Genomic DNA, 27,736 nt, shown 5'->3' with positions numbered 1-27,736 from the left:
TGGACAAGTATGCCCGATTTCCTTCTGGTGGGTTTTAGGCGTGTTTTCATCCAAGAAAATTCTGTAAAAACAGCTGAATGTGCACCTGAATTGTGTGAGCTGCTCAGATGTCATAATTAGCGGGAAATCTACAGAGACCCTCGGAAGAGGTGCCTTTCCCCTTGGGTTGTTTTCAGACAGCCCCTAGTGTCAAAGAGTTCTCCAGACACAATGAATATAATTTAATAGTATCCTTTAATGGAGCTTGTAAGTCAGCTTCCATAGTCATCTTAGTATATCAGTTGAATGCCCCTTGTGCATTTCTTAAGCCTTGACATTCTTTTAGAACTAATGACATCATAATGTCATTACACATTACTACACCTAGGATGCTCTGGGTCATATGTGCCTGGCAGGAGGGATAGAGAGCATTACTGTGACCATATTACATACGGTGCCACGGGGGCACAGCAGGAGTGTGCTCCTGTTTTGTGCCCCCAAGGGTCACCATAGACAGGTGTGCTCCCCTTCTGTAATCCCTCTAGCTCTATCTCAAACAGGCATTCCATAATTTGCATAGCGGTATGGCTCCACGCAAGTGAGGGAAACACTTTGTCTCTGCATCATATTATGGCTGCGGGTGCAGAAAGAAAACGGTTGTCAGGGGCACGCTGATTGGGCCCTCCTCATGGTGTTCTTCTGGAAAAAAGAGTCCCATGGGCCCACCCAGAAAACCACCTGCAGGATGATGAAGTCACCTACTGCATCCACCTACAGAAGGACCTATGTTACCCCCCGCCCCCGCTTAAAATGCAGGCGGGTGCCACCTTCACAGTTTTGGACGGGGAAGTTCTTTTAAGTGGCCTCTCTGTCTTTCACCAATGCGCTGCCTCCAGGGCAGGTGCAAGTTCATGGGTGCCCTTGGGGAAGCACATTGTTTGTGAGAGGGTGTACCGTACCTGTTTGCGCCTAGCAGGTTGTCCCTGTTTGCATCTAGGACATCAGTTTAAAGGTGAGCCATGACGCAAACAGGGACAGTGTGCCTGTTACATAACACAGGCCCTGTACTGTATATCAGTCTTTTCCTCAGTATGGATATTTACTCAGCATTGAAACAAGTACAGTGTACTTTGTCCTGTTGTGATCTCTGTGACTGATATTTGTGTATGTACTCCGAGAGAAAATGTTCTAGAAACAGCCAGAACTAAGTCACTGTCGATGTCAACCTCAGAATGATATACACAGAAGTCCAGGGGTACGAAAAAGCAAAAAAACCAAAAAAACAAGAAGCAGACAGTGCAGTCGACCAAAATAGAACCTGGATGATACTTAAACTAATGCCTGACCTAAAAAGTCCTCAAAAAGAGGACGTAATCCCATCACCCACCGTGGTGGCATGCTTCATCATATGGGATCTCCTCTTAACCAAACCTGGTTTGGTTAAGGAGCTACTACTCCCAGGCTGAATCTGCGGGAGGAGCTCGCGGATGTTTTAATCTACGCTGATGGAAAAAGATCTCCTAAAGATCGATGAAGATAGCCTAAGTTAGGTGAGACCCTATAGTGCAGTGTAAACCTAAGTGATGTAAAATTGACTACAGGAAAAGAAAACTATTTAATGAGAATTTCCCTGTGCCAATATTAAAAGCAGAGTAGTAGCGCGGTCTGACCAAATTAACGAACGCGCTTACAATAAACCAGGAAAAGGTCTACATGTTTCAGCCAATCAAGATCAATAAATTGTGATCAAGGCTTTCTTCAGGACCAAACGAAAAAACTATTGCAACTGCAAATTAGTGCACAAAGCACTAACGTAAACAAGTGTCAAAAAATAGCCAAATGGAACAATACATCCAACCTTGTATCTCAGAGTCGATTCCAAAATTTAGAATCCTACCGGTCAAGAAGGTAAGTACTCGTATTAAATCGGGACTGCGCCTGCCGCTCCTGGTAGCAACTCAGGGCGTGAGGCAACGCTCTCTCCGTCGCTACCCCGAGCTTCCTTCCTGGGTGCTCCCGGTGGCCGCCGGGAGCACCCAGGAAGGAAGCGCGGGGTAGTGACGGAGAGTTGCAGTAGTTTTTTCGTTTGGTCCTGAAGAAAGCCTTGATCACAATTTATTGATTGGCTGAAACATGTAGACCTTTTCCTGGTTTATTGTAAGCGTGTTCGTTAATTTGGTCAGACCGCGCTACTACTCTGCTTTTAATATTGGCACAGGGAAATTCTCATTAAATAGTTTTCTTTTCCTGTAGTCAATTTTACATCACTTAGGTTTACACTGCACTATAGGGTCTCACCTAACTTAGGCTATCTTCATCGATCTTTAGGAGATCTTTTTCCATCAGCGTAGATTAAAACATCCGCGAGCTCCTCCCGCAGATTCAGCCTGGGAGTAGTAGCTCCTTAACCAAACCAGGTTTGGTTAGGAGGAGATCCCATATGATGAAGCATGCCACCACGGTGGGTGATGGGATTACGTCCTCTTTTTGAGGACTTTTTAGGTCAGGCATTAGTTGAAGTATCATCCAGGTTCTATTTTGGTCCACTGCACTGTCTGCTTCTTGTCTTTTTGTTTTTTTTGCTTTTTCGTACCCCTGGACTTCTGTGTATATACATTGTGAGTAGGGGGACTTGTCCAGGCTGGTTGTGTGCTCCCTCGCATCCCATCGTTTATTTTTTTTTTTACAACCTCAGAATGATCACAGATTTGAAGTCTGGTAAAAAAGCTCCATGAGGTAGAATCAGTTGAGAGATGAATCGAATTTGAGAAAGAGAATCAGCTGAGAAAGAAGTAGAATGCAGGAATTGAACCTGACGATTGGAAGGCGCTGTGAGCTGATCTTCTCTAGAAGAACCTTAAAGGAAGTAGTCCGAATGTAGAATTTAATTTATTTAAACCCCTGCAAGACCTTTAGCATGCGATCCTTCCCAGTGTATCGAATCCTGGCTAAAACCTGGAACACCAACCCTTACAACAGCATGGCTCTGTAAGTTGAGACATGGACCACTTATTGTAGGATATGGGTGGTTCATCAGGACCCTTGATTTAAGGAACATTATTGAAAGGTATATCCACTTCCCAGATTGAATAAGAGAATCGCATTGGTGTTAAGAGGTGACATAGCTTAGTCAACCCAATATTGCGCAAGCACTTTAGAGTAGGTGTGTTGTAGGATAAGAGTGACGTCGTACTTTTAAGAAATAGAGCTAGAAAGGTCACTCAGGGTTCCCTACAGTGAAAAGACCATTCTTCGAAAAGTCCAATATATTCCTTGATTTGATAATAAAGGCAGTACCTGAATATCCAGACCATATCAGATATATATTTATTACTGCAATGGAGCAAAGTACAGGAAGTCCCTAGAACAGATGAGTTATTAATAAAAGTGATGTCCTCAGATCAGAAGTATACACTTTTAATGGCTAAAATGAAATGCAGTTGTTCCCTATATTACCCATAACCTCACATTTTTAAGTAATGCAGGATGCAATATTAATTTAAAATCTTTGTTATTTTCTTATTACAGTGACGTATAGAGGTAATGATAGGTTGTTTCCTAAGATGTTGGCAAATCCGTTGAGTAGTAAAAGATGCCTTTATGCACAAAGCTTTGAAACAAAATGAATTAAGTGAATGGTTTTACATAATTAAAAGTTACACTACTTCGGTTCTATCATAAATTAACAGGATGTTTTACTCATAAACTTACTGAAGAGGATTGTATGTTGCTGACCTAATTGAGATTGCATCAAGAGATTGTAACCAGAGTATTAATTGTCTAATGCTTATGGAACAATTTACCAGTGCACCATTAAAATAAAAGGACAAATGGCGGGACCTAGGAAAGGAAGGTGCTTGTTTACATATTATATGCGTGCATAGTGCCCTACACAAGATTAGAAACTCCGGTGTTCATGGTTCGATGGTTGGAGCTCAGGTCGACTATTCCTTGGTAAGCAAGAGAGAAACCGCCCCTCTTTTGGTTTATTTAGTTGGAGGACCCCCTGAACTGGTCCTCGGTTCCTTGGTTTTCCTCAGGCGTCTCAGTTCAACCTACAGATCTACCTACACAGTAGGCTTCGGGGTATCTGTTTCTGTGGTTACGTCCTAGACTGCCGGGGGGTTCGGGAATGGTTCAAACATCAAGGCCAGCAGCTTGGCAGAAGTGACACGTGGAGGCCGATTGACAACTCTAAATTTCTCTCCTTATTGGCTAAGCCCCAGCTTGATAGGATCAGCTAGTAAGGAGTGAAGGCAAAGACATGGTGCCATCCTCTTCTTGCTAAATCTCATAAAGGATGCCTCCATGAGAAGAGGCAGAGACCTTTTCCCATCCTTTTCCTTTCCTCATTAGACTAATCTTACAAACATGTTGAATCAACGAGAAAAGGAGACAGAAACCTGGTCCCATTTTCTTTCTCCCCTCATTAAATAAACCTGACAAGGAACTTTTAATATATAGTGAGGATAAATGCTGACTTGCAATAATCATTCCTTTCCTGCTCTGGCGATGTCCACACAAAAGAGTACTAACCATACACAGATATGTCTGGCCCTACTGAATAAAATTTAGCTTTAAACTGCTACGCCATGTCCTTCCTCTTGATGTCTAGGAACTTAGGGGCATGTTTACAAGCCCCCAATGCCACCAGAGGTTCACTTTTTGTTGATGCTCCGGTGGTGCTGTGTGCCGGCCCAGATTTACAAGGCCATGCAAAGCCACCCTGCATGGATTCTCATGGGCTTGTAAATACGGCCACTTTTCATGCATCCCTTTGCATGCAAGGGGCATGTAATGGGTGTTGCTGTGGGTGTTACACCACAACACCCACTGCTTTTTGATACTTCCCCAAATTTACAAGGATCTGTAACTCTGAGGAAGTGCTAAAAGCGAATGCCATTGAAAAGCAAGCGTTTGTGGTGCAACAAGGATAAATACTTGTATTTCTCCATGTTTTTTGCTCGTTCTATGTGTGCTACAATCTGCAGAACACATAAAAGGAGCAAATCACCTTTAATTATTGTTTATGTGCAGGAAGGTCCCTTCCTGCGCATAAACAATCATCCTTGCAAACAGGCGCCCACAACATGGCGCAAGAGTGTCTGTGTTGGTGCCAGGCAGTTTTGTTTTAGCACCAGCGCAAGGTAAAACACAGGGTGTGTCGTATTCTTGTGAATATAGCGCATCCCTGCATTTTTTGAATGACGCAGCGTGGTCCTGCATCATTTCTTTGTAAATATGCCCCAGAATCTACACCTCACTGATGACTACCACAGAGACATACACGCATCCTCTGAGGGTGCTTCTAGTCTGCGAAGAGAGGACATAGCCTTTCAGTTTGTACTAGACAACACTTTTTCAGTAAGCTCAGTGCGGTACGAAAATGGTTGCTCAGCTAACGTGAGGATCACTGAAGAATATTAAAGAGGTGACTCTTGCAAACTAATAAATGGAAGACTGCACTCATCCACACTTTTTTTATCAAAAAATGTTTTTGCGCCTGACAAATATACAAGTATACAGGATCCGGGTAGAATTTGGAAAGAGCTACGGAATTCTGCTGGTACACTTACATCCCTACCTGCATCCCTACCTGCATCCCTACCTGCATCCCTACCTGCATCCCTACTCATTAACATGCACACAGGTGACCAATCTCTCCGTTCAGGTGTGCACTAGTCAGTCACTAGCTTAGCTTATGAGCTCAGTTCAGGCCATCAGTTAAGTTGCTGGCTGTTCTGCCCTGGTGGCTGACAGGACTGCTGGGACTCCATTCACAATATCCTACTGGGCACCACTGGTCATCCTTCCTGTGATGTATTCTGGGTCACGCGGCAGCTGACAAATATTTGAACATGATTCTGCTTTTCATTCAAAGTCAATCGAGCTCATATAGGATAGGAAAGCCCTTGTGGCCAAGCTATCATCCTACTAACCAAAAACCTATTAATCAGGGATGGGAAGAATTAACACCAACTAGACATTCGGTGAGACAAGGCTTTGCTGCTGCAAGACTATGCACAAGTTGCATTGGTCCCAAGGAAGGAGTTGGCTCAAAGAGAACTAAGATTTTGCAGGACATTGCCAAATGGGATACAGTTCTAAATGAATGGGGAAAATTACAATGTCACCTTGGTGCAGGGTGGGAAAGGACCTAGGACCAAGAAGACAGTCGAACAGATGTCATGACTTCACACAGAGGCAGGTCAGCAAGTAACAACTGGAGAAATGGCAGAACAGCAAATGTCTGGAAGGAGAGGTACATCCTGTGAAAGGGTGACACTTTGAAACAGATGACTTTGTAGAAGTAGTTTCTTAGTAGAAGGGGAAATATACTACAGAGAAAATGTGCTGTTTATAATTAAGACGATGTATGGCCTCTGGTTGAAATACTTTCTTAACAAGGCCATGAATATAACAGGTATAATCTAGTTCACAAAGATTTCAGAAAGCAGGGGTTTTGGGAGGGAAAACCTGAGAAAGATGAGGACCATGGAAAGACATCTTGGAGTTCAGGCTCCGAGAGTGGAGCTATTTTTATCTATTTTTCCATTCTTGAGTTATATTGGTAATGCTTGCTAGTTTAGCCTGTTTTAGTTGGAAAAAGGCAAAGGGTGTAGAGGAGGTATAGAATCTGGTGGGATGTATCCCACAGTAGAGCGAGATGTTAGACTAAAAGATGGAAGAATACAAGAACATGCTACAAGATTCAAAGACCTCACTTTTAATGTCGGGAGGCTGAACCTTCCTGCAAAAAGAACACAGGCGTACAATAAGCTGGGTGAAGCCAAATCAGAACTAATAGTCCTACAGGAACCTCACCTAAAAAGGGAGAGTCTAGCAGGTTTAAATCACACAACAACTCCTCTCAGGTTCATGCAAGTCCCTAACTTGTATTGTCAAGTAGCGGTGCTATTGAGGAATGGTTTGCTGGTGGTAGTAATAGAGACATTAGTGGACAAGATGGGAAGGAATGTTGGGTGGGATTGGAGGGAGTGACCATTGTTTTGACATATGCCCCAAAGCAAGGATGAGATAGATTTATTCTTCTGATCCTGAAGAAGGTTGTGGGATTCATGGTATAAGACATTGTTGTGGGGAGGATTCAATCAAAGGATAATCTCCGACGTAGTCAGAACTGGGTTGCATAGACATAGTAGACAAGCGAGTCTGATATATAGGGGCGCCATGGAGATACTAGCGGACTCTGGGGTAGTGACACACGGATGTCTGCTAAAGCCTGAGAAAAGGACTATATATTATTCGCCTATTTCAACCAACATAATCCAGAATATATTCAGTGTTTTTGACCATGACATTGGAAAAATGTGTGCGTGCAGTGGAGATTGGTTTCATTTCTGTATTAAGCCATGCCCCAGTCCAAGTGGGTTTTTTGGAATAGACGCAGCCCATAAAGAGACCTATGGTGAATGGGGAGACACCTATAACAGGATGCAGTGAATAGAATAGAAATATCACAAACCATAGTAGAGTACCTGAATCATCCACTTTAAACTACAATGGGAAGCTCACTCTGATTGCTCTCAGTGATTGATTCAGCTTTAAATGAGTGTCATGGGGCCAGGTGGACCAACTGGGAACGGTCTTTTATAAAGGAGATGATCCAGTCAAGTGCTGGGACTCATAACCCAGAGGCCTCGGCATGGTCCACCGGGTGATTGTGGTCCACCATCTTGAATGCCACCGACAGGTCAAGGAGGACCAGTGCTCAGGTGAAGCCTTGATCACGTTCTTTACGCATCCATCACAGAGAGGATGACTGCTTCTGTGGAGTGGGCTGGATGGAAACCTGCCTGACAAGGGTCCAAGAATTCGAACTCCTCTAAAAAGGCACATAGGTTGTGTGCCACATGTGCTTCAAGTACCCTAGCCAAAAAAGGTAACAAGGATATGGGGCGTAGTTTTTCAATGTAAGCGGATTGTCGCCTACTTTCTTCTTGAGGGGAACCGCTATTGCCTTCTTGAATATACTGGGTACCTTCCCTAGGCTATTGGAGAGGTTAAGGAAAGACAGGGCTAGGTCTGGGATATTGGATAGTACCGCTTTTAAAATCTTAGGGGGGCAGGTATCATTTGGAGAGCCTGATTTTACTTTAATCAGCAGGTCCTTGTACATGCTGGTATCAGGGAATGAAGATAAGGTAATGGGATTCATATCTTCAAGGATGATCTTATTTGCGAGAGAGGTCATAGGAATGCTTTCGTAGATGATCTTGATTTTGTCAATGAAGAAAGTATTGAGTGCATCACAGAGAATTTGAGAAGGAGCGATGTGTAGTGTGACTCTGTCGGGATTTGAGAGTTCCAAACAATTCCGAAGTTCTCCTTAGATTTATTTATGGATGAGAGAATTGTATTTGTGAAAAAGGGCAAATTTGAATTGCAGGATATGCATTTTGTATTCATTGAGGTGTTTTACAAGGATTTCCTCTGAGGAGTAGTGTTTCTACCATATACGCTCATAACAACGTGATTCGAACTTGGCATGTTTTAGGTCGTCAGTGAACCGTTTGGATGCATTGTGTCATCTGGCCTGTTTTGATTTTCATAGGGGGCATGGATATTGCTTGCTGTTGTTAGCCAGTCATAGATCGCTTTTCCATACAGGTCAATGTTGTTATTTGGATCAGGTAAGGTAGTTGCCAGAAATCCACAAAAGCAACTCAGTTCGACTTGTGACCAGTGCTTAGAGAAGATTCCTGGGTGAGGTGGTGGTCTTTGCTGGAGTAGTTCAGTTAGAGAGAAATTGATTAGATTGTGGTCAGGCCACATGCATGGGGATACTGTGAGGTTGCACAGGGATACATGTGCAGTCCAAACTTGTTCTAATGTGTGGCCTTTGATGTGCATGGGGGAAAACACATGTTGTTCGAGGTTCAACCTGCTAAGGTGGTTAGAGAAATCCATGGATTATTGTCCTCCTTTGTCATTATTTGCCCAGTAATTGCATTCGCCGACCAATACGATTTTTGCATGGTCGACACAGAAGGGGGCATTTAACTCAGAATAGTTGTGGGAAGTGCTGCATGTGGTCTGGTGGTTCATGTATGAGTAAGTATATGAGGAGAGAAGTAGGAGATTAATTGTGAGACTGTCTACTGCCAGTATGTTTAATGAAGTTAGTTTGAAGAACCTGAGATGTTTCTTTATTACTGCAGCTATACCACCTACTGTTTAGCTAGCTGGTCGATTGGTTTGAAAAATATAGTAGTTATCGGGCAGGGCGGCAAGGATATCAGAGAAGGGCTCTTACGTGAGCCATGTTTCAGTAAGTAATAGAATGTCTGGTCATTCAGAGTCTAGTAAGTTAAAGATCCCTGTTTGGTGTTTCATCATTGGCCGGGAATTTAAATAGATGATTGTTAACAGGTCAGGTTTGGGGCTGTGCATGGTGTGGCTGGTGTTAGTAGATTTGTTGAGGGGGAGATGGGCCCTTTGTTTCAGTAAAATTGGTGCAGTGTTGGTGTTTGATAGTCCTAAATTGTAACGTTTTTGGCGGAGTAGTGGCATAGTTTGTTGAGTAGAGGATTTTGATTTCACTAGGAGAGTAAGTGAAGGTTTGGGCCTTGTGGCTAACCCCTGGACCCAGCCAGACGTAAACAAGTGCAAACAGGCTTGCCTTTGGCGCGCTAGCTACTGCTTTGATGATTTGTGGCTTAGAGCTCTAGTAGCTCCACCCACTCAGTTACAGAGCTGTTTCCTTATTGGTTCCCGCAGGGCACCAACTTCTCTCTAATTGGTTCACCCCAAAGTACAAATACGGTGACCCGATTCGGTGACACCAACAATTTTAAAATCAAACACAGAATTTTAAAAGGCTGCTAAAGTGCAAAGGCTATTTAAGGTGCAAAATCAGCAATTTCAATAAGACCAGTTTTCACCTAACTTGTTCTGCTGCGTGTCTGCGCTGCTTTGATTATTCGTGGCTGAGAGCTCTAGCAGCTCCGCCCACTTGGTTATAGAGCCGTTTCCTCATTGTTTTCCAGCAGGGCACGAGTTATGTGTCTGATTGGTTCCCCCCAAAGTGCAAATGCGGCGATTGGATTCGATGACACAAACACTAAAGTGTTTTATTCTCACACAAAACATTTCATTTGTGGGACAAAAAGTGACAAGAACTATCATAAGTGCTTCCTGCCTGCATTTTTCACACACAAAAGAAGAGAGAATGTGCACAAAGAATGTGTAGGGTGCATGTAAGCAAAAAAAACACACAACTCTGTACTAATATTTTGCTTGTGCTTGTGCTTGAATATGCTTGGAGCTTGGTTAAGGAATATCAGTTTCTTAAGTTTCTGTGTAGTATTTGTTTGACGACGTTTCAACTTTGTTTAAATTGTTGAAGTCTCATCAGAACAGACATCTTGATAGAGGATTCATACCAAACAGATATTAGACAATGGCAAAAACAAGGAATAAGCTTGGCTACATCAAAATTATTGATAGGTACTCGGAGTCAGTCAAGCAAACAATTGCTCAGATCTGTGGTCCTTGAAAAACCTAAAAGTGCCAAAAACAAAATTACTGGATTGGGCGCAAATCAAAATGTTATTAGAGCATAAAGAGTTGGTAAGGGTGACTTTAGAGCTCACGGGAAGGATATAAGAAATTGCTATTGTTGCTCCGGGGTCTGAACTGTTTGTTCAGTTGTAGTTTTACCAGCTGCTTTTTTCTCCTCTCGCAGACGGAACGTGTCAGTACGCAATTTAACCACTCGCCTAATTAGATCAGGCACCTGTGAACGAAGAAAGGTGCCATCACTTAATTCTTTATAATTAGAATTTGTATCAGAGGGCTCTAAATCATCACAATGTTTTCTAAAACTGAGTATTACTTCCCAAGTAAACGTCTCTAAAAAATATAACTGCTCTAGATCTATTCACTCCCATGAGCTGCTTTACGAGCAGTGGTTCTAAGAGTGGCCTTGCATTCAGTAGTCAAAGAAGAGCGAGTCTTCCACCCGTCCTGCTTATCTATATCTTTTTCTTCTAAAGACAAATGCTCTTCATCAGAACCTTCATTCTCAGGGGCACTAGGGAATTTATACGGGGGTGGAGGTCGATCTCACAAAATAGAATCATCTTGAGTTCTATTAAGTATGGGATAAATGGGGCACCTAATAGGGTACTGGCCAGTTACCTCTAAACGACGCAACCTATCTTCTTTTTCTTTTATTTCCTTCATCACCTTATTTTTCAATTCCAATGCTTTTTTATATAATGTTTTTCGCTGTTCTTTTTCTGCTATAGCTTCTTCTTTCCTCGCTCTCTCATGCACTTCTTTCTTCCACATTCGTACACAATCAAACATATCTTGTCGACTCTTTCGTTTAAACAGACACTGCTCAACATACTGAATTTTATTTTAAATCAAATGACCCATTTACTGCCCATCGTAGATCAGAATCCTTTTTCGTATATTTGTTCCACAGTGTACTATACATTATGGAAGAAATACCGTATTTAATATACATATACCTATTAGGTGTCCCCTGTAGGGGAGCCGGCTGACTGCTTTCTGAATCCATTTTGATACCACCAAGACAGCAACACAACCTGCGAAGTGTGCTAGAAGCAAGCATGCTACCAAATTGTAGTAAAATATTACTTATCCCAGATATATCAAAGTAGAGCAAAATCTCCACATTACCTGCCTTTCTTTATTGCAATAAACAAACAAACAAAACCAGAATCTTGGTCAAGCAAATCCAAACTCAAGAGTGCCGCTTCAGCGACCTTACCAAACAAAAGTCTCGAACCTCCAACTGCCAATCTCTTGGTCGACCTAATGGTCGCTGCAAAACTTGCGCCAAAGGAGATCTCAGTTGGGACCGGCCACCACTTGGAGGGTCAAATTGGGAAAACCGGAAAAGCACTTCGGTCTGCAAAGACAAAAGGTCTCCTCGTGCAGAACGTCTCCTCAGTAAGATTCCATTCCTCCGTGAAGACCACTCCTGCGGACGGCCGCGTCTCCAATGAACCCCACGAGTCGGGTGCCAAACTGTGGAAATGTGCCTTTTCAGGGGCACACCGGTGCAGGGTTCACCCTTAAGTTTGTCCACAGGTCCTTAGACTAACAAAGAAGAGATTGGCATTGAAGCTGGAATTCAAAGTAACACGTTTATTAATCACTCATGAGTGGGACTACATCAATACAACACCCTCAGGCGCTGTAGGAGGTAGTACATGGAATACAGAAACCATGGACCTTTTATATACAGTTTGTTGCAAAGTAATAATGTAGTTACAATTAGAAGGTACAGGTCTACACAGGAATAGCTATCGACTAACATGGGCAGATGAATATCACTTAGTCAGCAGAGTGGGAGGGGAAACAGAACTACTTACATCAGTAGGATATGATAGACAGTTACATGCTCACACAAGTGCATCCTAGCAACTACAGGCCTTTCTGAGCTCATACATTGCTCTGGCTCAGTACAGAAGGAGATAACTAAGGTTGATGACTCAAGCAGAATAGAAAAGCGGGCAACAGTGATGACGGCAGAATCACAAGGCTAACAAAATGGATGCTGCAAACAGGATGGCTTTAGCTCATGCTAACAGGAATTATTTCCACATCAGTACGGATCCGTTAATGTCCCCACTTTAATATGTGCAAGAACCTGCTATGTACTTGCATTAGGGATCGGGCGCGCCAGACTATCCCCGGTCACTCCCGGAGGCGTATTATCTAGTTAAACTGGGCTTCTGCCCTCTGTCTCACTCTCATGGTTAACCAGAGCCCAGGGATCCAGCATTTCAAATGGATCACCAATGTCACTTATCTGCACCACTTTGGTTGGCTTTCTCCGGTTGGAAGGGCAGGCCCTGACTCTTCTGGTGCTGGTCATTTCAAACCGGCGATTGTGCTTGATTCTTTTTTCGCCCAGCGATCCGCCTCCCCTCCAACCAGTCCCACGCTGCCTCAGGAGAAGTGAAAAAGTGCGACTTCCCATCTGCTAGCACTTTAACTTTAAGTTTTGCGGGTAACAGCATCATTTATTTCAAGTTTTGTTCCCTAAGGACCTAGCGCGCGATGTGCTCGCTCCACCGTAAAGTAGTTTGACCTACTTTTTGGCTTGAGGACGTGGGTGATCAGGTGTTCCATGAAGAGGTCCACGGACGGTCCCTCCGCCCCCTTTGGCACCCCCACGACACGGATGTTGTTACACCTTGCCTTGCCATCCTGATCCTCCAGTCGGGCCATGATGTCCACGTTTTGCTTAGTGAGGATTGTGAACTGTTCTTCAAGGCATTTAGTCTTGCTTTGCAGATTTCTAATATTCGTTTCAGCTGCGGTTGCTTTTTCACCCAGTTTTCTTAGGTCTACCCTGAGCAGATTTACCTCTTCTGTAACCGAGTCTTACTTTGGCTCGAGGGTGCCCTTTAGGAGTGCTATTGCCCTCATATCTTTGAGGGATGGATCTGGATCATGTTCTTCCTGCTCTTGCAGAGAAGCCACCTCCTCCGCCCCTCCATCGTGGCTCATTGCGACTGTGTACTTGTAAATCTGGTTTGTTTGTCCCGGGCCTTTACTGCGCCCAATTGTGATGACAAACCACCCTGAGCCCAGAGGGTGTTATGTGTGTTTAAGAGGTCTCGCTGCGGTCCCAGCTTCGTGGGTTAGGATTCGTGGCTTAGCCTCCGTTTACTCTGCACTTTTCGCCGCGGGCCGCACCATCCAGTCGAGGGATCCCTCGTGTATGAATTAAGGAGGCAGGACCCCCCCCCAGGGAGGGATCTTTTTGTCGTCCCTTTATTACCGTCTCACTGCCCCACATGCCCCCTCTGGGTGTATATTGTTAACTCCGGCCACAGGACCATCAACAGGACTCCCCAGTATCCCTGCTCAGCAGCCGGCTCAGTTCACAGCACTCACATGGTTCATGGCTGATTCCTTTAATCAAAGTCGTCCCAGCCCTTTAAGCTATCGACGCGCCAGCGCTGCACTGTATTGGGTGCAGACCTAGGTGTCTCTCAATCTCAATACTGCTTTTTAGGGCTCATACATACATAGCTTCAGTAATGTCTATTAGTTTGTATCTGCATCGCAGCGCAGGAGTAAATGTGCCTTTGCGGATGCCAGCCATCACGCTCCCCGCAAATTCCGCTCCCGGACCAAGCCCTCGTCGCTGGCTGGAGGCCGCTCCACACTTTGATTCAGGCCTCTTATGTTACGGTGTATTTGGGGGGCCCGTTCAGGCCGCTGTGCCTGCCGCAGTCACGCAAATGTAAGCGCGCACTTGCCTGGGCCGACATGGTGTCACAGACGCCGTTCCCTTTGCTCACTGTGGCTCAGCTACCACCGCCTCACGGGGGATCCATTCCCGCAAGTGTGCTCCAGGTGTTGGTTTCCGGCCGCACTGCTCAGTGCACAACCGCCGCCATGTTGAGATTTGGTCGCGGCCCTCGCCTCCTCTGCCAATAGTGCCGTACTTTTGGCTGGGCCGGTCGCCTCTCGTTTCCGCGGCTTTTCTTTTATATTTCCTGCCCTTCAGTGTTCTACTTTCAGACGGATGATGCTGGATTTAGGTGGGGAGATAGCAGATGGGTATCGGAGCGCACTCAGTGTGCGGCTATCAGAGTCAGGCTTAAGCCACGTCCAACGCATTCTCTTTTGCACTATTTTCTGCTTGCATACTAGCTAATTAATCAAAGAGGATTTGCACAAGTACATTTATGTATGTATGCATGTGATGTCTGTTTAGCACAAACCTACCTGAAAGATTGTAGAGAGCTGTGCAGAGTGCACAATGCATTTTTTTAAATTTTAGTTTTATGCTTGCAAAATGCTTATGTGAACGTGGCCAATGAATGTTGTGGGCATCAGCTTTCTCCACAACACTTTCCATAAAGGGGTTGAGGGTGGTGTATTGGCACGTAAGTAAATCCGACATTAACACACACTTACCTTTGTCCCTTGTTCATGCCTTTTTAAGAACAGCACAGATACCATTCAGAAAGAGTTATTGAACTGCGTGTAAATACGCTTTGTTTTTTCTTTTCATTGTTTTCCGTTTTCAGCGCACTCAGAATTTAATGTTGGTGTTCAATCCAAAAATGAATATGTTGCATGTAAAACATGCATCATGCTGTTTCCAATGCAGCAGAAGAGGTTATATCTCTCTCACTTCGCCTTCTGGCCAATGCAGAGCGTAATTTATAATAAAATAAGTGCCATGGCTCTAATCAGGAGTCCTCTGCAGCTTGCACCACCCATTGCCACTGCCAGCATTGAAAATGACAGTACCTACACAACTACTAACCAGCACACTCCTACAAGCATGACAATTCAGACTATTCAAGGCCCCCAAAGCCATAAAAATTGCCTATGTGGCAAGTATTGGTTGTTTTTAATGCATACTGAATTATTAAACAATTGCTTTTCTGCTCATATCTAAATTATATAAACAGTGCCACCATGTGGCAGCTGGCATAAGTGCTGGTGTTGACAATTAAGTGCTTGTGCCAACATTTAAGTGCCGGTGCTGAGCACTGGAACCTACCGGCTCAAATTAAGCACTAGCCAATGACTCAAAGAGAAGCTGTGGAAGAGGATAGGCCTCACTCACTTCCACTTCTGACCAATGACAAAGAGAAGCGTTGGAAGAGGCTAGGCCTCGCTGACCTCCCCTAATGACCAATGACTCAAAGAGAAGTAGCAGAAGAGGCTAGGCCTCGGTCACCTCCCCTTCTGACCAATGACTCAAAGCAAAGCGCCAGAAGAGGCTAGGTCTCGGTTACCTCCCTTTCTGGCCAATGACTCAAAGATATAGTTTTGTGTTTGAGACACTGTTAGACTTGGCATCTTTTGCCATGTTCCCCCTGTCTTTTTGCTTTCTGACCTCCCAGTTTTGACTCTGTTTTTGCTGGTTTAGTGTCTCTGCGCACTTTGCCACTGCTGGTCAGTGTTAAAGTGCAAGTGCTCCTGTTGTAAATAATATTATGGATTGGTGTTTCCATGATTGGCATATTTAATTCACTGGTAATTCCTTAGTAAAGTGCACTGAGAGTGCCAGGGCCTATAAACCAAATGCTACTAGTGGGCCTGCAGCACTGATGGTGCCACCCACAGAAGTAGCCCTGTAAAGGTAACTCAGACCTGCCACTGCATAGCCTGCGTGCAGTTTGTAACTGCCATGCTGACCTGGCAAGTGCACCCACTTGCCAGGCCCTAATCTTCCCTTTTACTAAGTCACCCCTAATGTAGGGCCAGGGTGCCCCTGTGGGCAGGGTGCTGTGTATGTTAAAGGTAGGATATGTACTGGTGTGTGCGACATGTCCTGGTAGTGAATTACAGTGCATTTCGTTTTTCACTATGGAAATGCTATCTGTCAATAGAGAAGAATGGGAGTTTATTTATAACATCTTATAATTATAACTTTCCATTGGGACAAGATTAGAAAGTAAAGTTTAGTATGCATGAACTCAGAATATAAATATGCATCTTTTAGTAAAGAGAATTTTTATATTGTGTATTTGAAAATACCACTTTTAGAAAGTAGGTATTTTCTTGCTTAGCCATCCTGTGTGCCTCTGCTGGGGTTGTGGATTGACTGTTCGGCTTTGGAGTGACAGACGGTGTGGATGTGCATTCTCTTCAGACAGCAACTAGGGGGGTAGAGGTGTGTCCTGCCTTTCCTTGGATGAGTCAGGGCTGGGCTGAATAGACTTGGGCTGCATTTAGAGTAGTGGGAGGAGATTTCCTTACACCTGAATGGGCCTGGTCTGCTGTAGACAATGCTGTCTTTGCCTCCTGCTGGGAAGCTGGGCCAGAGATGACCAAACTGGCTTGGACTAAGCACAGACACTCTCTGTCTGAGGGAACAAAATCATTTTGAATATAAATATTGGGGCCCAGACTCCAGAACTTTAGAACTCTTTTGGAACCAAGAAGACAGCCAAGAAGAAGAGCTGGAGAAGCTGTGAGGAAGGACTACCACTTTGCTGTGTGCTTTTCTGTGTTGGCCTGCAGTGGCTGCTTCTGTCTTGGTCAGTGAAAGGACTGGATTGAACTTTCTGCAACTTCCTTTTGTGAGTTTCTCCAAGGGCTTGAGGTAGAGCTTGCCCCCTGTTCAAGAAGTCTCAGGAACAGCAAAGACTTCCAGTTAATCTGCTAACAGCACTGGGAACTGTGTGTTTTGTGCTGCAACAGAAAAAAAAGCAACCCGACGCCATTTACGATGCCGCTGCTGACTCAGTGTCCTGAAGGCACTGCAGAGGGCACAGCTGCACTTTGCATCACGACCCTGGTCTCACCGACGGCGACACTGCCACTGAGCCGCTGCATGAACCCCAACCTGTGGGCACCGCACTCTGCACCACCAGCTTCACTCCACCGCCCTGTATCCCCAACAACACCGCTCCACGCCGACATCGATGTCTCAGCTTGCAACGTGGTTTGAGGGCACCGCTCGGAAGTTACACAACACACCATCCTCATCCCACACCGCAGCCTTGGCCTACCGATGCCAGAGCCATCAAATTCAGTTCATCAGCCGATGACAGCGCCTCAGCAATGATTATGTTTGCACCGTGACCTGACAGCACCGCGACGAGCAACACATTACTTCGCACTGCAGCCCTGGTCTCACCGACGTTGCTGGACGACTGTCACCGAGCCGCTGCCTGCAACTCGACCTGAGGGCACCGCATGCCGCTGCACTTCGCTCCGCAACCCCAATGTCTGCCAACGCCGGCCCTCCCGACTTTAACCACGTGGAGTTCGATCTTCAACGCGTGTGCCTTCAAGGGCCCAAAGACTCCTGCATGACCTCCGGAACCAACACCTGCGGACGCTGGATCTTAGGGGCTCATCGAGAGGTCGCCAATGTCCTACATTTCTAAAGGTACTGTTTTGCGTGTCTTCCCAACAACGTATCTGGGCCGCGACACAGCGGTCATCCAGAACTGCTTCGATTTGTTGTTCACCATACCATGATAGCCCCAGACGAAGCTATTGCCCTCGAGGAACTGTATTTGAAGTTCATTTGGATTATTGAAGAGTTCAGAGAACTGTATGGTGGATTTTGATCGTGTTTGGTCTTGTTTTGGATATATAAAAAACGTGCATATTTTTCTAAACTGTTGTGGTGTCCTTCGCGGTGTTTTCACTGTATTACTGTTGGTTTGGTTATGTGCAAATTCCTAAGTATGCCACGCCCATGTTTGGAGAAATCACAAATACTGCAATAAAAACGTAATTAATCAGACCCAGGGTTCATTAGAACAATATTTAGCGTGAACATGTAAGCATGTATATGATAAGGTTTAGCACCAATGCCCACAAAATAACATACCATATTGAGGTTTTGATGAAAATAGAGGAAGGTAGTAGTGGGACCAAATCAACTGCAGAGTGAAACTAGCCTTTTCACCACTAGGAGATGCTTCCTCATAAATCAGGAAAAGGCTTCAATATTTATTTGGCTGTCCTTGTCTGACAACCCCTTCATGATGCAGCTTGTATAGCTACACCATAGGCAGAGGTAGGAAGACAGACTATCTCAGGGCATTGTTTTAATTGTAGCAGTTAGAGCTGCTGAATATTCGTCGAATGTGGCTATTAGGAGAGACCATGCACAATTTCTAATGCAATTATTTAAATCAACAATCGTCTTTTTTTTAACCAAAATGAGGGTCATGTGAAGTGAAAGGTATAAGTCTCAATAACTCTCATACCGCGCCTACGATAAGCTGTAAGCATGTAGCACTGCTAAAGCTGATGTGTTCTCTTCCAGGTGCCTTCATCCATCCTCGTGTCCGTCTCCATGGTCCTCCGTTCTTATGCATCCAATGGTCATGCAGGGAGGCGCCTGCACCCTCTTACAAGATCATGAATGGCAGACATTAGAAGCATCTCAGCTCTCCACCAGCAACTCCACGCTAAAGCTGCCTCAGGTAAGAGCATGTGAAGCCTCAGATCTAGACAGTTAGGGAAAGACAAGATCCATCACTAGTCAGGAATTTATTCTTGCTGATAGCAATGGTCCCTGAATAGAGGAAACATGCAAGTGTATTTATACTTGAGTGCACATGATTTATAGAATGATTATTGGAATGTCGCTGTTCTGAGTGGTACTATTGCTGTAAAGGGATTGGATGATCCAGGTGACATTACCAAAACATTGTTGCTTCCCCCTACTTGAGGTGTGAGGGCAGAGAGAGGTTGTCAGGAATTATAGCTGTGATATTTAATGTCACAGTGAAACAGTAAAACGATGGTTTGTATGCATAAATGTACAGTTTTTTTTACAACACAAACATAACTGTGGGACAAACAATTGAAGTAGGTGCTTCTGAGAGATGTGTACCTTGAAGATGAAAATGCTCTTATTCCTCCTGAGGTTTAGAAGAGAAGATGTCCGTTAGAGCTGTGTTGGTATGGAGCGTCAGTCCATAGGAGAGAAGGTGCTTCTGGTGGTGGTTTCCATCTTGCATTTGTTTGTTTCAAGCCTGGCAGTGCCCTGGGTGCTTGTGTTTCATCCACCACTGCATTTGAGTTTGATTTTGTCATCTAGGTATGGTTGTGTGTTACAAGTGACCATCTTACGTATAAGAAACATTATCCCCAGACAAGGGAACCAGGGGTGGGTCCTTAAACCACGAGAGGTTGGCCCACTATGAATTGCAAATACAAAGAAAAACCTCATATTCAATTTTTTTTGATGATTATATCATTGAAAGGAACAAAAACAATGAGTTAATCCTTGTAATATTTATTCAAAACCCTCTTTTAGAGATTATTTCTATGGTCATGTATAGGTTCCATACACCACAACATACACACTATAGGGCAAAAGCATCTAGCTACTTACTGAAGGAAAGTGCACAGGTATGTTGGAGCAACCTATGGGCATCTGACAACCAACCAAACAACCAACACTGAGTTAACTGACATGCAAAGTGTTTAAATATTGTTAAAAACTTCGAATCGTGGAAGAATCTTGTAAGCCATTTTGGGACCAAAGATCATAATCCCTGTCGCATCTTATGCCCCCGAGTTGTTTCAACATAACCAAGAACTTTCATTTATTGAGGAGCTAGATGCTTTTATTCACTGACAAGGAGACCCTTTAATCATTTTGGTTTGAACCTCTTTGACACTTCTGCCAGAGACAATACAAGACAGTAAGAAACAATGGGGAGCGATTTTCAAAAGGCAGATAGGACACCAATGTGCTCTCCAGAATTACATAACTAATTACCTCTGATTCATCCTTTATCGTAAAGGACAGACGAGCAATTTCTTCAAATAATCCACACCTAGTCCCTTCCTATAAATTATGTCCTGGGACTGAAATTGATCAAAAATGATTCCCTAAACACATTCATCTAATTGTCCATTTTTTGGCAAATTATGAAAAAAGAAGGTGTAGGCACATATCTTTTTTTATATATACATTTTGCTATTTTTATCACTATGTTTTTTTTGTAAATGTCTCCAATGTACGTATGAATTCAGTGTTATATGTATTCCTATCCTGTGTATGTCATGGCGTATGGAACCTAACCTATGCACGGCCATCTGTAAAAGATGTTTTTGAATGACATATTACAAGGATCCACTCATTGTTTTTATTCATTTCAATAGTAACAGAAGCAGTATAATTATTATCAGTAGTAGCAACAGATGTAAGAACCATAGTATTATTACCAACCACAGGACCATTAACTGGTATAGTCCTAAATACACACATACACACATGCACACACACACACACACACATGCACACATGCACAAACTCACAGACACTCACATACATAAAAAAAAATGTACTGAAAAAAACAAAAGTTAAAGTGGTGTTATAATGAGATCATAATGTCAGTTAAAAGGTAACGTTTTAAACAAAGAAAAACGCTGAAATTCCCCTGTTATAGTTAGCTGAAGTAACTATAACTCGCGCTAACTATAACTAGTGAATGTCAGTGTTTTTTTTTGTTTAAAATGTTACATTTTAACTGACATTATGACCTGACGATAACATCACTTTAAGCTTTGTTTTTTTGAGTGAATTTCAAAGGTTTCTTTTGATGTAAAGTAAGGTATTACCAGGCCTAACAATAACAGCACTTTAACCTTTGCTTTTTCAGTGAATTTCTGAGATTTTCTTTTATGTGAAATAACAATATAAAAGGATGTGACACGCTGTGGAATGTTGGTGCTTTTGTCTTCCCTTTTTTTATACAAAGGCTTTCTTTTTTTTTATACTAAGGCTGATTATTTGTGGTATTTGACCATGGTTTTCTTTGTAGTCATTTATGGCACTACTGCGATACGATTAGGGATTTTGGCTGGTTGGATGTTGGACACTGCCAGTATGTCTTTTCCCTACACTTTGTGACCTTTCCACTTTGTATTGCATCTGGGGCATGTTCTTTGTTGTGGGATGGAATATTTTATGGCTAGGTGTTGTACTACAACTCACAGTGTTGCTATTGCTTAGGACTTTCTCCTTGACTCATTGGATTATGGGATATGTACATGTTTGGCCCCTTTCGTGATGCATTTAGCCTTCCTGTGCACAGCATTGGTGCTATCAACTAAGTGTGTTTTCGGACTCACTTTATCATATATTTCACATGCAACACCATTTCCACGGTTTTTACCTTGGTAATTCTGTTTTTTTCATAGGTCATTTATGTGCTTTTGCTGGGCATTGGTAACCCCTTTTTGTTCTCTTTACATTGCATTAACACATGTTCCTTGATGGGACAAGGTGAGTTGTATAATGATATCTTTCACCTGGAGTTTGTTTCTTATCCCTATTTGTTTTCTATTTCTTTGATATTCTGACAATTCCTACATCTTCTTCCAGGCAACTACCAGTTTGTCCTTAGGAAGACCCCATTAAGTGTCTATAAGGGGGTCAAAACGTCACCTTTTCAGTCTAACGACTTTTGCATCAATTGCCAGACTTTGTGAAACCTATTTAATTTATTTGGTAAGAGTTTCTATTTTGTAATTGTTGTTGCAATGGTTAAGACCTTTTTGTGATTATGCCCACTATGTTTGTTTGTTATTTTTTGCACATTGCTCACTTAGGTTGCACTCTCACTGCACTATCACCTGTAGCACCTTTTCACACACTGTAATTGTCATTCTACTCATGATTGTACTGAGTAATTCAAAACATTAATTGTGATAGCAGGGCCATTGTATATGAACATTTCTGCAAGTGTACTAATTACTAAATGTGACTTATTGCTCTTTAGTGAGTTCTTTTGGAACACTGTTTCCCTTGTGGCCTTTATTACCCTAGTTACTTGGGAGCACAGGAGGCACACTTTTTCTTTTTCATTTTAGTTAAGGCAGACTTATGTCTTTGTCAAAGAGTCAGCATATCAAGATATGAAAGGTTGGCCTATTGGATTTAACAAGGAATCAGCATATCAACCTATATAAAGCAGACCTATTGGCTTTGTCAAGATATCAGCACAATAATTTATCAATAACCTTATTTCAAAATTATCCTTATAAATACACTCATGGCCATGCTTAGTTCTTATTGTCCCAACAATAATAAAATATGGAATTTTTATTCCAAATAACTCTAAATAATCTATTTGAGTCTTTCTTTTACACTCTTCCGGCCACAAAATGCAGCCATAGAACCAACCACGAGAGGCCCTCGTTGTACAGCTATTGAGCATAATACTCCAGCTCAGAGTGTTTAAAAATAACGGTAAGCTCTCATGCACTCAATGACCAAGGAGGCTTACCCTTTTTTAAGAAAAAAGGTTCCTGGGGGTGGTTGTTCTCCTTGCAGCCCACAACAACACTTTTCTAAATTGTTTTTGTGGTACCCCTGCCTCTTCTTGGGACTCAGAACAGTGAATATTTTGAGTGGTCTCACCATTTCTATAGTGAAGTGGCAAGGCTGCTTTTTTAATATATATAATTGGGTGCCCTGGTCTCATTCAGTGTACACCCAGTCTATTCAGTTTTTTTTTAAATGACAGTACTGGGAGCCCACTTCTATGCTGCCTGTCTTTTTTTTTTTTTTTTTTTTTTAAAGAAAAAAGTATTTTTCTTTTTAGTGTTTGGTCCGGTCCCACCGGGGGCACCCACAATATACACATTTTTGGGGGATACGGGGACAGGCTCAATGCCTTGCAGACCTGCCGGCTCCCCTGTCAGCACTCATCCTGAGTGCCAAAGGGAGCCAGCCATAGGGAAGAGGTTTTGTTTCTGCTCCCACCGGGTGGGAGCGAAGCTGTGTTAACTGCCCAGGAGAGTGCGGGCAGTGAATTAGATCTGTAATCTCTGTCCACACTCTGTCGGCCATGGTCCCTAAAACACTGACTAACTTTGGACCCCAGGGGATTTTGAGTCCCTGGGGCCTTACTATAGCTTGAGAGGGGGGCCCCATTCCCTCCTCTCTAAATAAGACTCTGGGCCCTTAGGCATGGGGTCCCAGGGGCCATAAAATAGGTCAGGGAGGTGGATCGCAAGCCCCCTTCCCATAGTCAAATTTAAATGCCCTCAGATCCAGGGGAATGAGGTACCTGGGACCATTTACTGGCTCATGAAATAAATCACATATATGTCTGCATCGGAGAGGGGGCAGGACTTCTGTGTAGCAGTTGATAGGGGCTTATACGCTTGTGTGGCTTATTGCCAAACATAGAGAGCTCAGAGAGATAAACCTTTGAGACACCTCTGCTTGTCCAAACTGCTACTTTCACATATTCCACACATATGGAAAGCCATATCTGGTGGTTGAGCCTTCGCCTACATCGCTCCTAAAGCATTAAACAACCTGCCACTACACATAAGAGCCTCTTGCTCACTTTTTTGAATTCCTCAAGAAGCTCAAGACCTGGCTTTTCGAGTAGTCCCACTAGGCCATAGATTTGTCTAGACTTTCATCTGTTCAGCACCAGGGCACGCTCCCAGCTGACAGTGCACTCTACAAATCTTTGTAACATAACATCACATAAAATAACATAACATAGCATATAACATAACCGCTCACCCTTGAGTTCTACTGTGATCTGTAGGTCATCATGAATTTAAACTCGTCCAAGGCAAACTCAGCTTTCCATCCTTCTGAATTAAATACATTGAATGCTATTAAATTGGGTAAGAGTGCAACCTGTTATTCACAAATATTGGAGGCAGCAGAAGTACATTTTGAGTTTTATATTAAAACAAAATATTAATGTGAGAGTGTTAGTGATTGGGAGGGGCATGATTATCACATTTCTAAACGTGATATTGGATCTGCAAACTTTTCTTTCTATATGTTATGTCACTTCCAGTTGCATAGAATTTAAAATATTGATATCATGTACCACTGTAGTTTACTTTTGCAAAATCTTTAAGTACTTGCCCTGTGGAAGGTTGAGGAGGTGCTGACAGTAATAGCTGCTGTTCCCTCGCTTCTCTCGGTTCTGTGGAGGCCACGGCGTTGAAGGCGGCTACTAGCTCTGTAATGATAAAGCACAGTGTAATGAAGTGGACAGTATGCTGTGGTTTGCATCAGCTGTCAGTCTTCTGTTTTGCTTTAAACAATAATTTTGTGTGGGGCCAACACAGAGGAGGGAGCAATATATGTATATTTCAACAGAGTGGCAATCAGGATAAGAAAGTAATGTATTATGTAATGCATAGAGAAAGACCACAAAAGAGATCAGAGGAAGAGACATGCCATTGAATTGCAAAGAAAGAGATAGAGGAAAAATGAGAATGAGAGTGAGCGGGACAGAGGAAGAAAGAGAGAAGAGAAGGCAGAAAGGTCTCAGTCCTACCCATTACAATTCTGTTACAGCAACAAACTGCTAAAGGAGATAATAAAAGGTGGGCACAGAAAAACAATGAATAATGAAGGGGCCTTTACGTCCAACAGGTCAAAGATGGATGCTCCTGACAGTATGTATTAGCCACATAAAAGTACTCTGTAAAATATATCATTATCCAAGAGGTGTTTTGAAAGAGTTGTATGCCAGCATTTTAATTAGTAAAAATACCACCTGACAGAAATATTCTCCCTAAATACAGTATACAAAAATATCTTTCTATTGGGTATAGATATTTTATAATCAATTCCTGGGAGGTGGGGGGAGGGGATGGGTTATGGTTTTGAAAATGAAAGTTAGGAAACAATTTTTCTGCCAGACCATATTTTGATTAAGATATTCTGGCACCATACCATTTGAAATGTGATTTAGGTCACACATCTGCCACGGAGGAGTAGATAGAAAAGCCATTGTCAACAAAATGTAGATACAATAGCACCTATACACACAAGAAAGGTAGGAAGAGGTAGAGGTAGGAAGGCATCAATCATATACAAGAAGATGTAAACTGCCATGTACCATATAAGAGGGAACTTAAAGGAGCATGAGCCACCAAGGAGGCCCTTGTAAGGATTATCGGCTATCCAATAGGGTATTCAAATGGCAAATCAACAACAGTCCCACTTATGTTGCTGGTTCTCCCTTTTTAAACAAGTTGGCATTTTTATGTTATGTCTGGCTTCCGAAGTAAATCATTATCTAGAACAGTGGCTCCCAAAGTTTTCAGAACCACGACCTACTTTTTAGAACAACAAACTTTCACGTTCCACCTACATGTAATGGGCGTGAGGCGGGCGATTTTTGAATGCAACTAAAGCATCATTTGATAGCCTATTGCCATTTACAGACATCATAATTTTCATTGAAATGGCCACTAAATTTGCACAGATGTACAGTTTTACCCATAAAAATCTATATAGCACACAAATAATAATAATGTGCGGAAATCGAGTTTCTAGAATATATATCATTTCTGTATCGGCAAGTGTCTTGATTTTTTAAAATCCAATTGAATTGTCTGTTTCCAGCACACTTTAGAATTGCAAAAAATGCCTCCTCTCACTTTCCAGCCAGAGAAAGAAAAGTAAACACCAATCCCCATGTTGAAAGAATAAAACAGCCTGACATTTGACCTCTGTCATTAAATTGCTGTCAAATGTGACAAGCTAAACACAGAATTTAAAGACCTCTTTATTTATTGGCCAGACTTTCATGACCCACCAAAAATCAGCTCTGGCGAGTTTAGCTGTTTTCTCTTCTCTGACATAGCAGTGAAGTGCCAGACCCAAAAGCCTGCACTTTGGCTCATGCCAATACAGAACCTCCCTTGGGTCTTTCGATGACAGAGAGAGTGAGAGGAATGTTGGTTTTGCTTTTGTGCCACAAATCTTTGTTTCCCATTTCAGCCATGCAGTCCCGAGCTGAGAGGAAAAATCAGGCCAAATTGAGGTGTGGCTCTCACAGAGCTGCAGTTAGTGCAGTGCTGGCTCTCTGCCAGTGCTTCATTTGTAAAACAGTAAGAGACAGAGCCCTCATCAGGAGGCCACTGCAGGTTGCACCACACATTGCCCCTGCTAGTGCTGTGAATGACACAGCTACTACCAATCACATTCCTACAAGTGTGACAATTCAGACTATTCCTAGCCCCCCAAGTTATAAGAATGTCTTGGGAGTCAGGCATTAGTCACTTTTAGTCTATATTGCATTAATAAAACACTGCTGATGTGCTCATCTCCAAATTAGATTAAACAGTGCCACCATGAGGCAGACTGTCATAAGTGCCAGTGCTGAAAATTAAGTGTTGGTGCCAAGCATCGGAAGCCACTGGCTCAAATTAAGCACTGCTCCCTGCTCTTGTGTGAGCGGAGAGATAACTTTGGGATGGGAGGGAAATGCTCAGATGGTGGTTAAGGAGGGAGGCAGGACAGTAGTTTAGTCAGATTGAAGGAGAGTGTTGCCATGGAAGGACAGGTAGGGCAGGAGGAAGACAGTTTTTTTTGTGGATTGAAGAGAGCATAAGTAGTAGGCCAGACTAGATGCATCATATACAAACACAAACATAACAGTTTTAATAGACAAAGTATGCACAATGTGTTTTATTGGCACCTAAACTGTGCATAAAATAAGGTTAAAAATAATCATATAGTCAGTGCTTCTGTACGCATTGGCTGGACAGAGTAGCAAGCACTGGCAAAGCCAATAGGCCTTACCTTTGCTACCGTTTAGCTTTGCCAATGGTTTTTAGTCATGTTGTACAGCATCCGCTATGTTGTGCAACATGGTGAAGTAAGAAAAAAAAGCCTATAACGGGAAGTATGGATGGCGGGTAGAGAGGCTAAGCAACAGCCAAGAGAGCAATGTGAAAAGGATGGGGAGAAGCACATGGGCAAGAAAGCAATGGGGGAGCACCTGAGAGTGAGCGCAACATAGAGGGTAATGTCAAGAAGCACACCGGTAACGGAGGCTAATACGCAGTGTAGGGGGAGAAGAGTACACATGGTAAACAGCTGGAAAGTACATGCACTTTCAAACAGTGCTTAGCCAAAAAGAAAAAAAGTAGTGATTGAATAGCAAGCAGTGGTAGCATAGAAGTCAGCCAATCAAAAGAGAAAGTAAAGAGGCTATGGTCCATGGGAGGAACAAACACAATATTGACAGGCTGGGACACAAATAAGAAGGAGGCAAATGAGTGACAGGAAAACCAATCTATAGTAAGCATTTCTTTTAGGACGAGTGCATGGCATGGTTGCTCCCTCTCTCCACTGTCAATTGGAAAAGTACATTATTTTCTGATTATATCTTGCTTTTATTAACACCACTAACATTGACTGGCTTCAAGCCCCTGCATGTTCTTTATAAGTCCACAATATGTCTTTAACATCCAGACAGGTTAATTATCTGGTAGCCGTGATCTAAAAGTAGTACTTCTG

At 43.1% G+C, this 27,736-nt stretch overlaps 1 protein-coding gene and 1 long non-coding RNA gene across 3 annotated transcripts in view; one reads left to right on the top strand and one right to left on the bottom strand.

Annotated features, from left to right (window-relative positions):
• DRP2 (dystrophin related protein 2) overlaps positions 1-27,736 on the top strand; it is a 955,857-nt gene that overhangs the window by 337,878 nt on the left and 590,243 nt on the right. The window contains exon 2 of the mRNA XM_085607714.1: positions 18,746-18,905. Within this exon, the coding sequence (XP_085463840.1) occupies positions 18,792-18,905 (114 nt within the window). The 5' untranslated portion in view covers positions 18,746-18,791. The remainder of the gene's footprint in view (positions 1-18,745; positions 18,906-27,736) is intronic.
• The window catches only part of LOC146829086 (uncharacterized), a 210,402-nt gene that overhangs the window by 151,120 nt on the left and 31,546 nt on the right, over positions 1-27,736 (bottom strand). For both annotated transcript variants that reach the window (XR_014962180.1, XR_014962181.1), the window contains exon 2: positions 24,341-24,437. This is a non-coding gene — a long non-coding RNA (uncharacterized LOC146829086). The remainder of the gene's footprint in view (positions 1-24,340; positions 24,438-27,736) is intronic.

This window comes from Triturus cristatus, chromosome 5_2, assembly GCF_964204655.1.
Source record: "Triturus cristatus chromosome 5_2, aTriCri1.1, whole genome shotgun sequence".
NCBI classification, from domain to species: Eukaryota; Metazoa; Chordata; class Amphibia; order Caudata; family Salamandridae; genus Triturus; species Triturus cristatus.
This window is presented reverse-complemented; position numbering and strand designations above follow the sequence as displayed.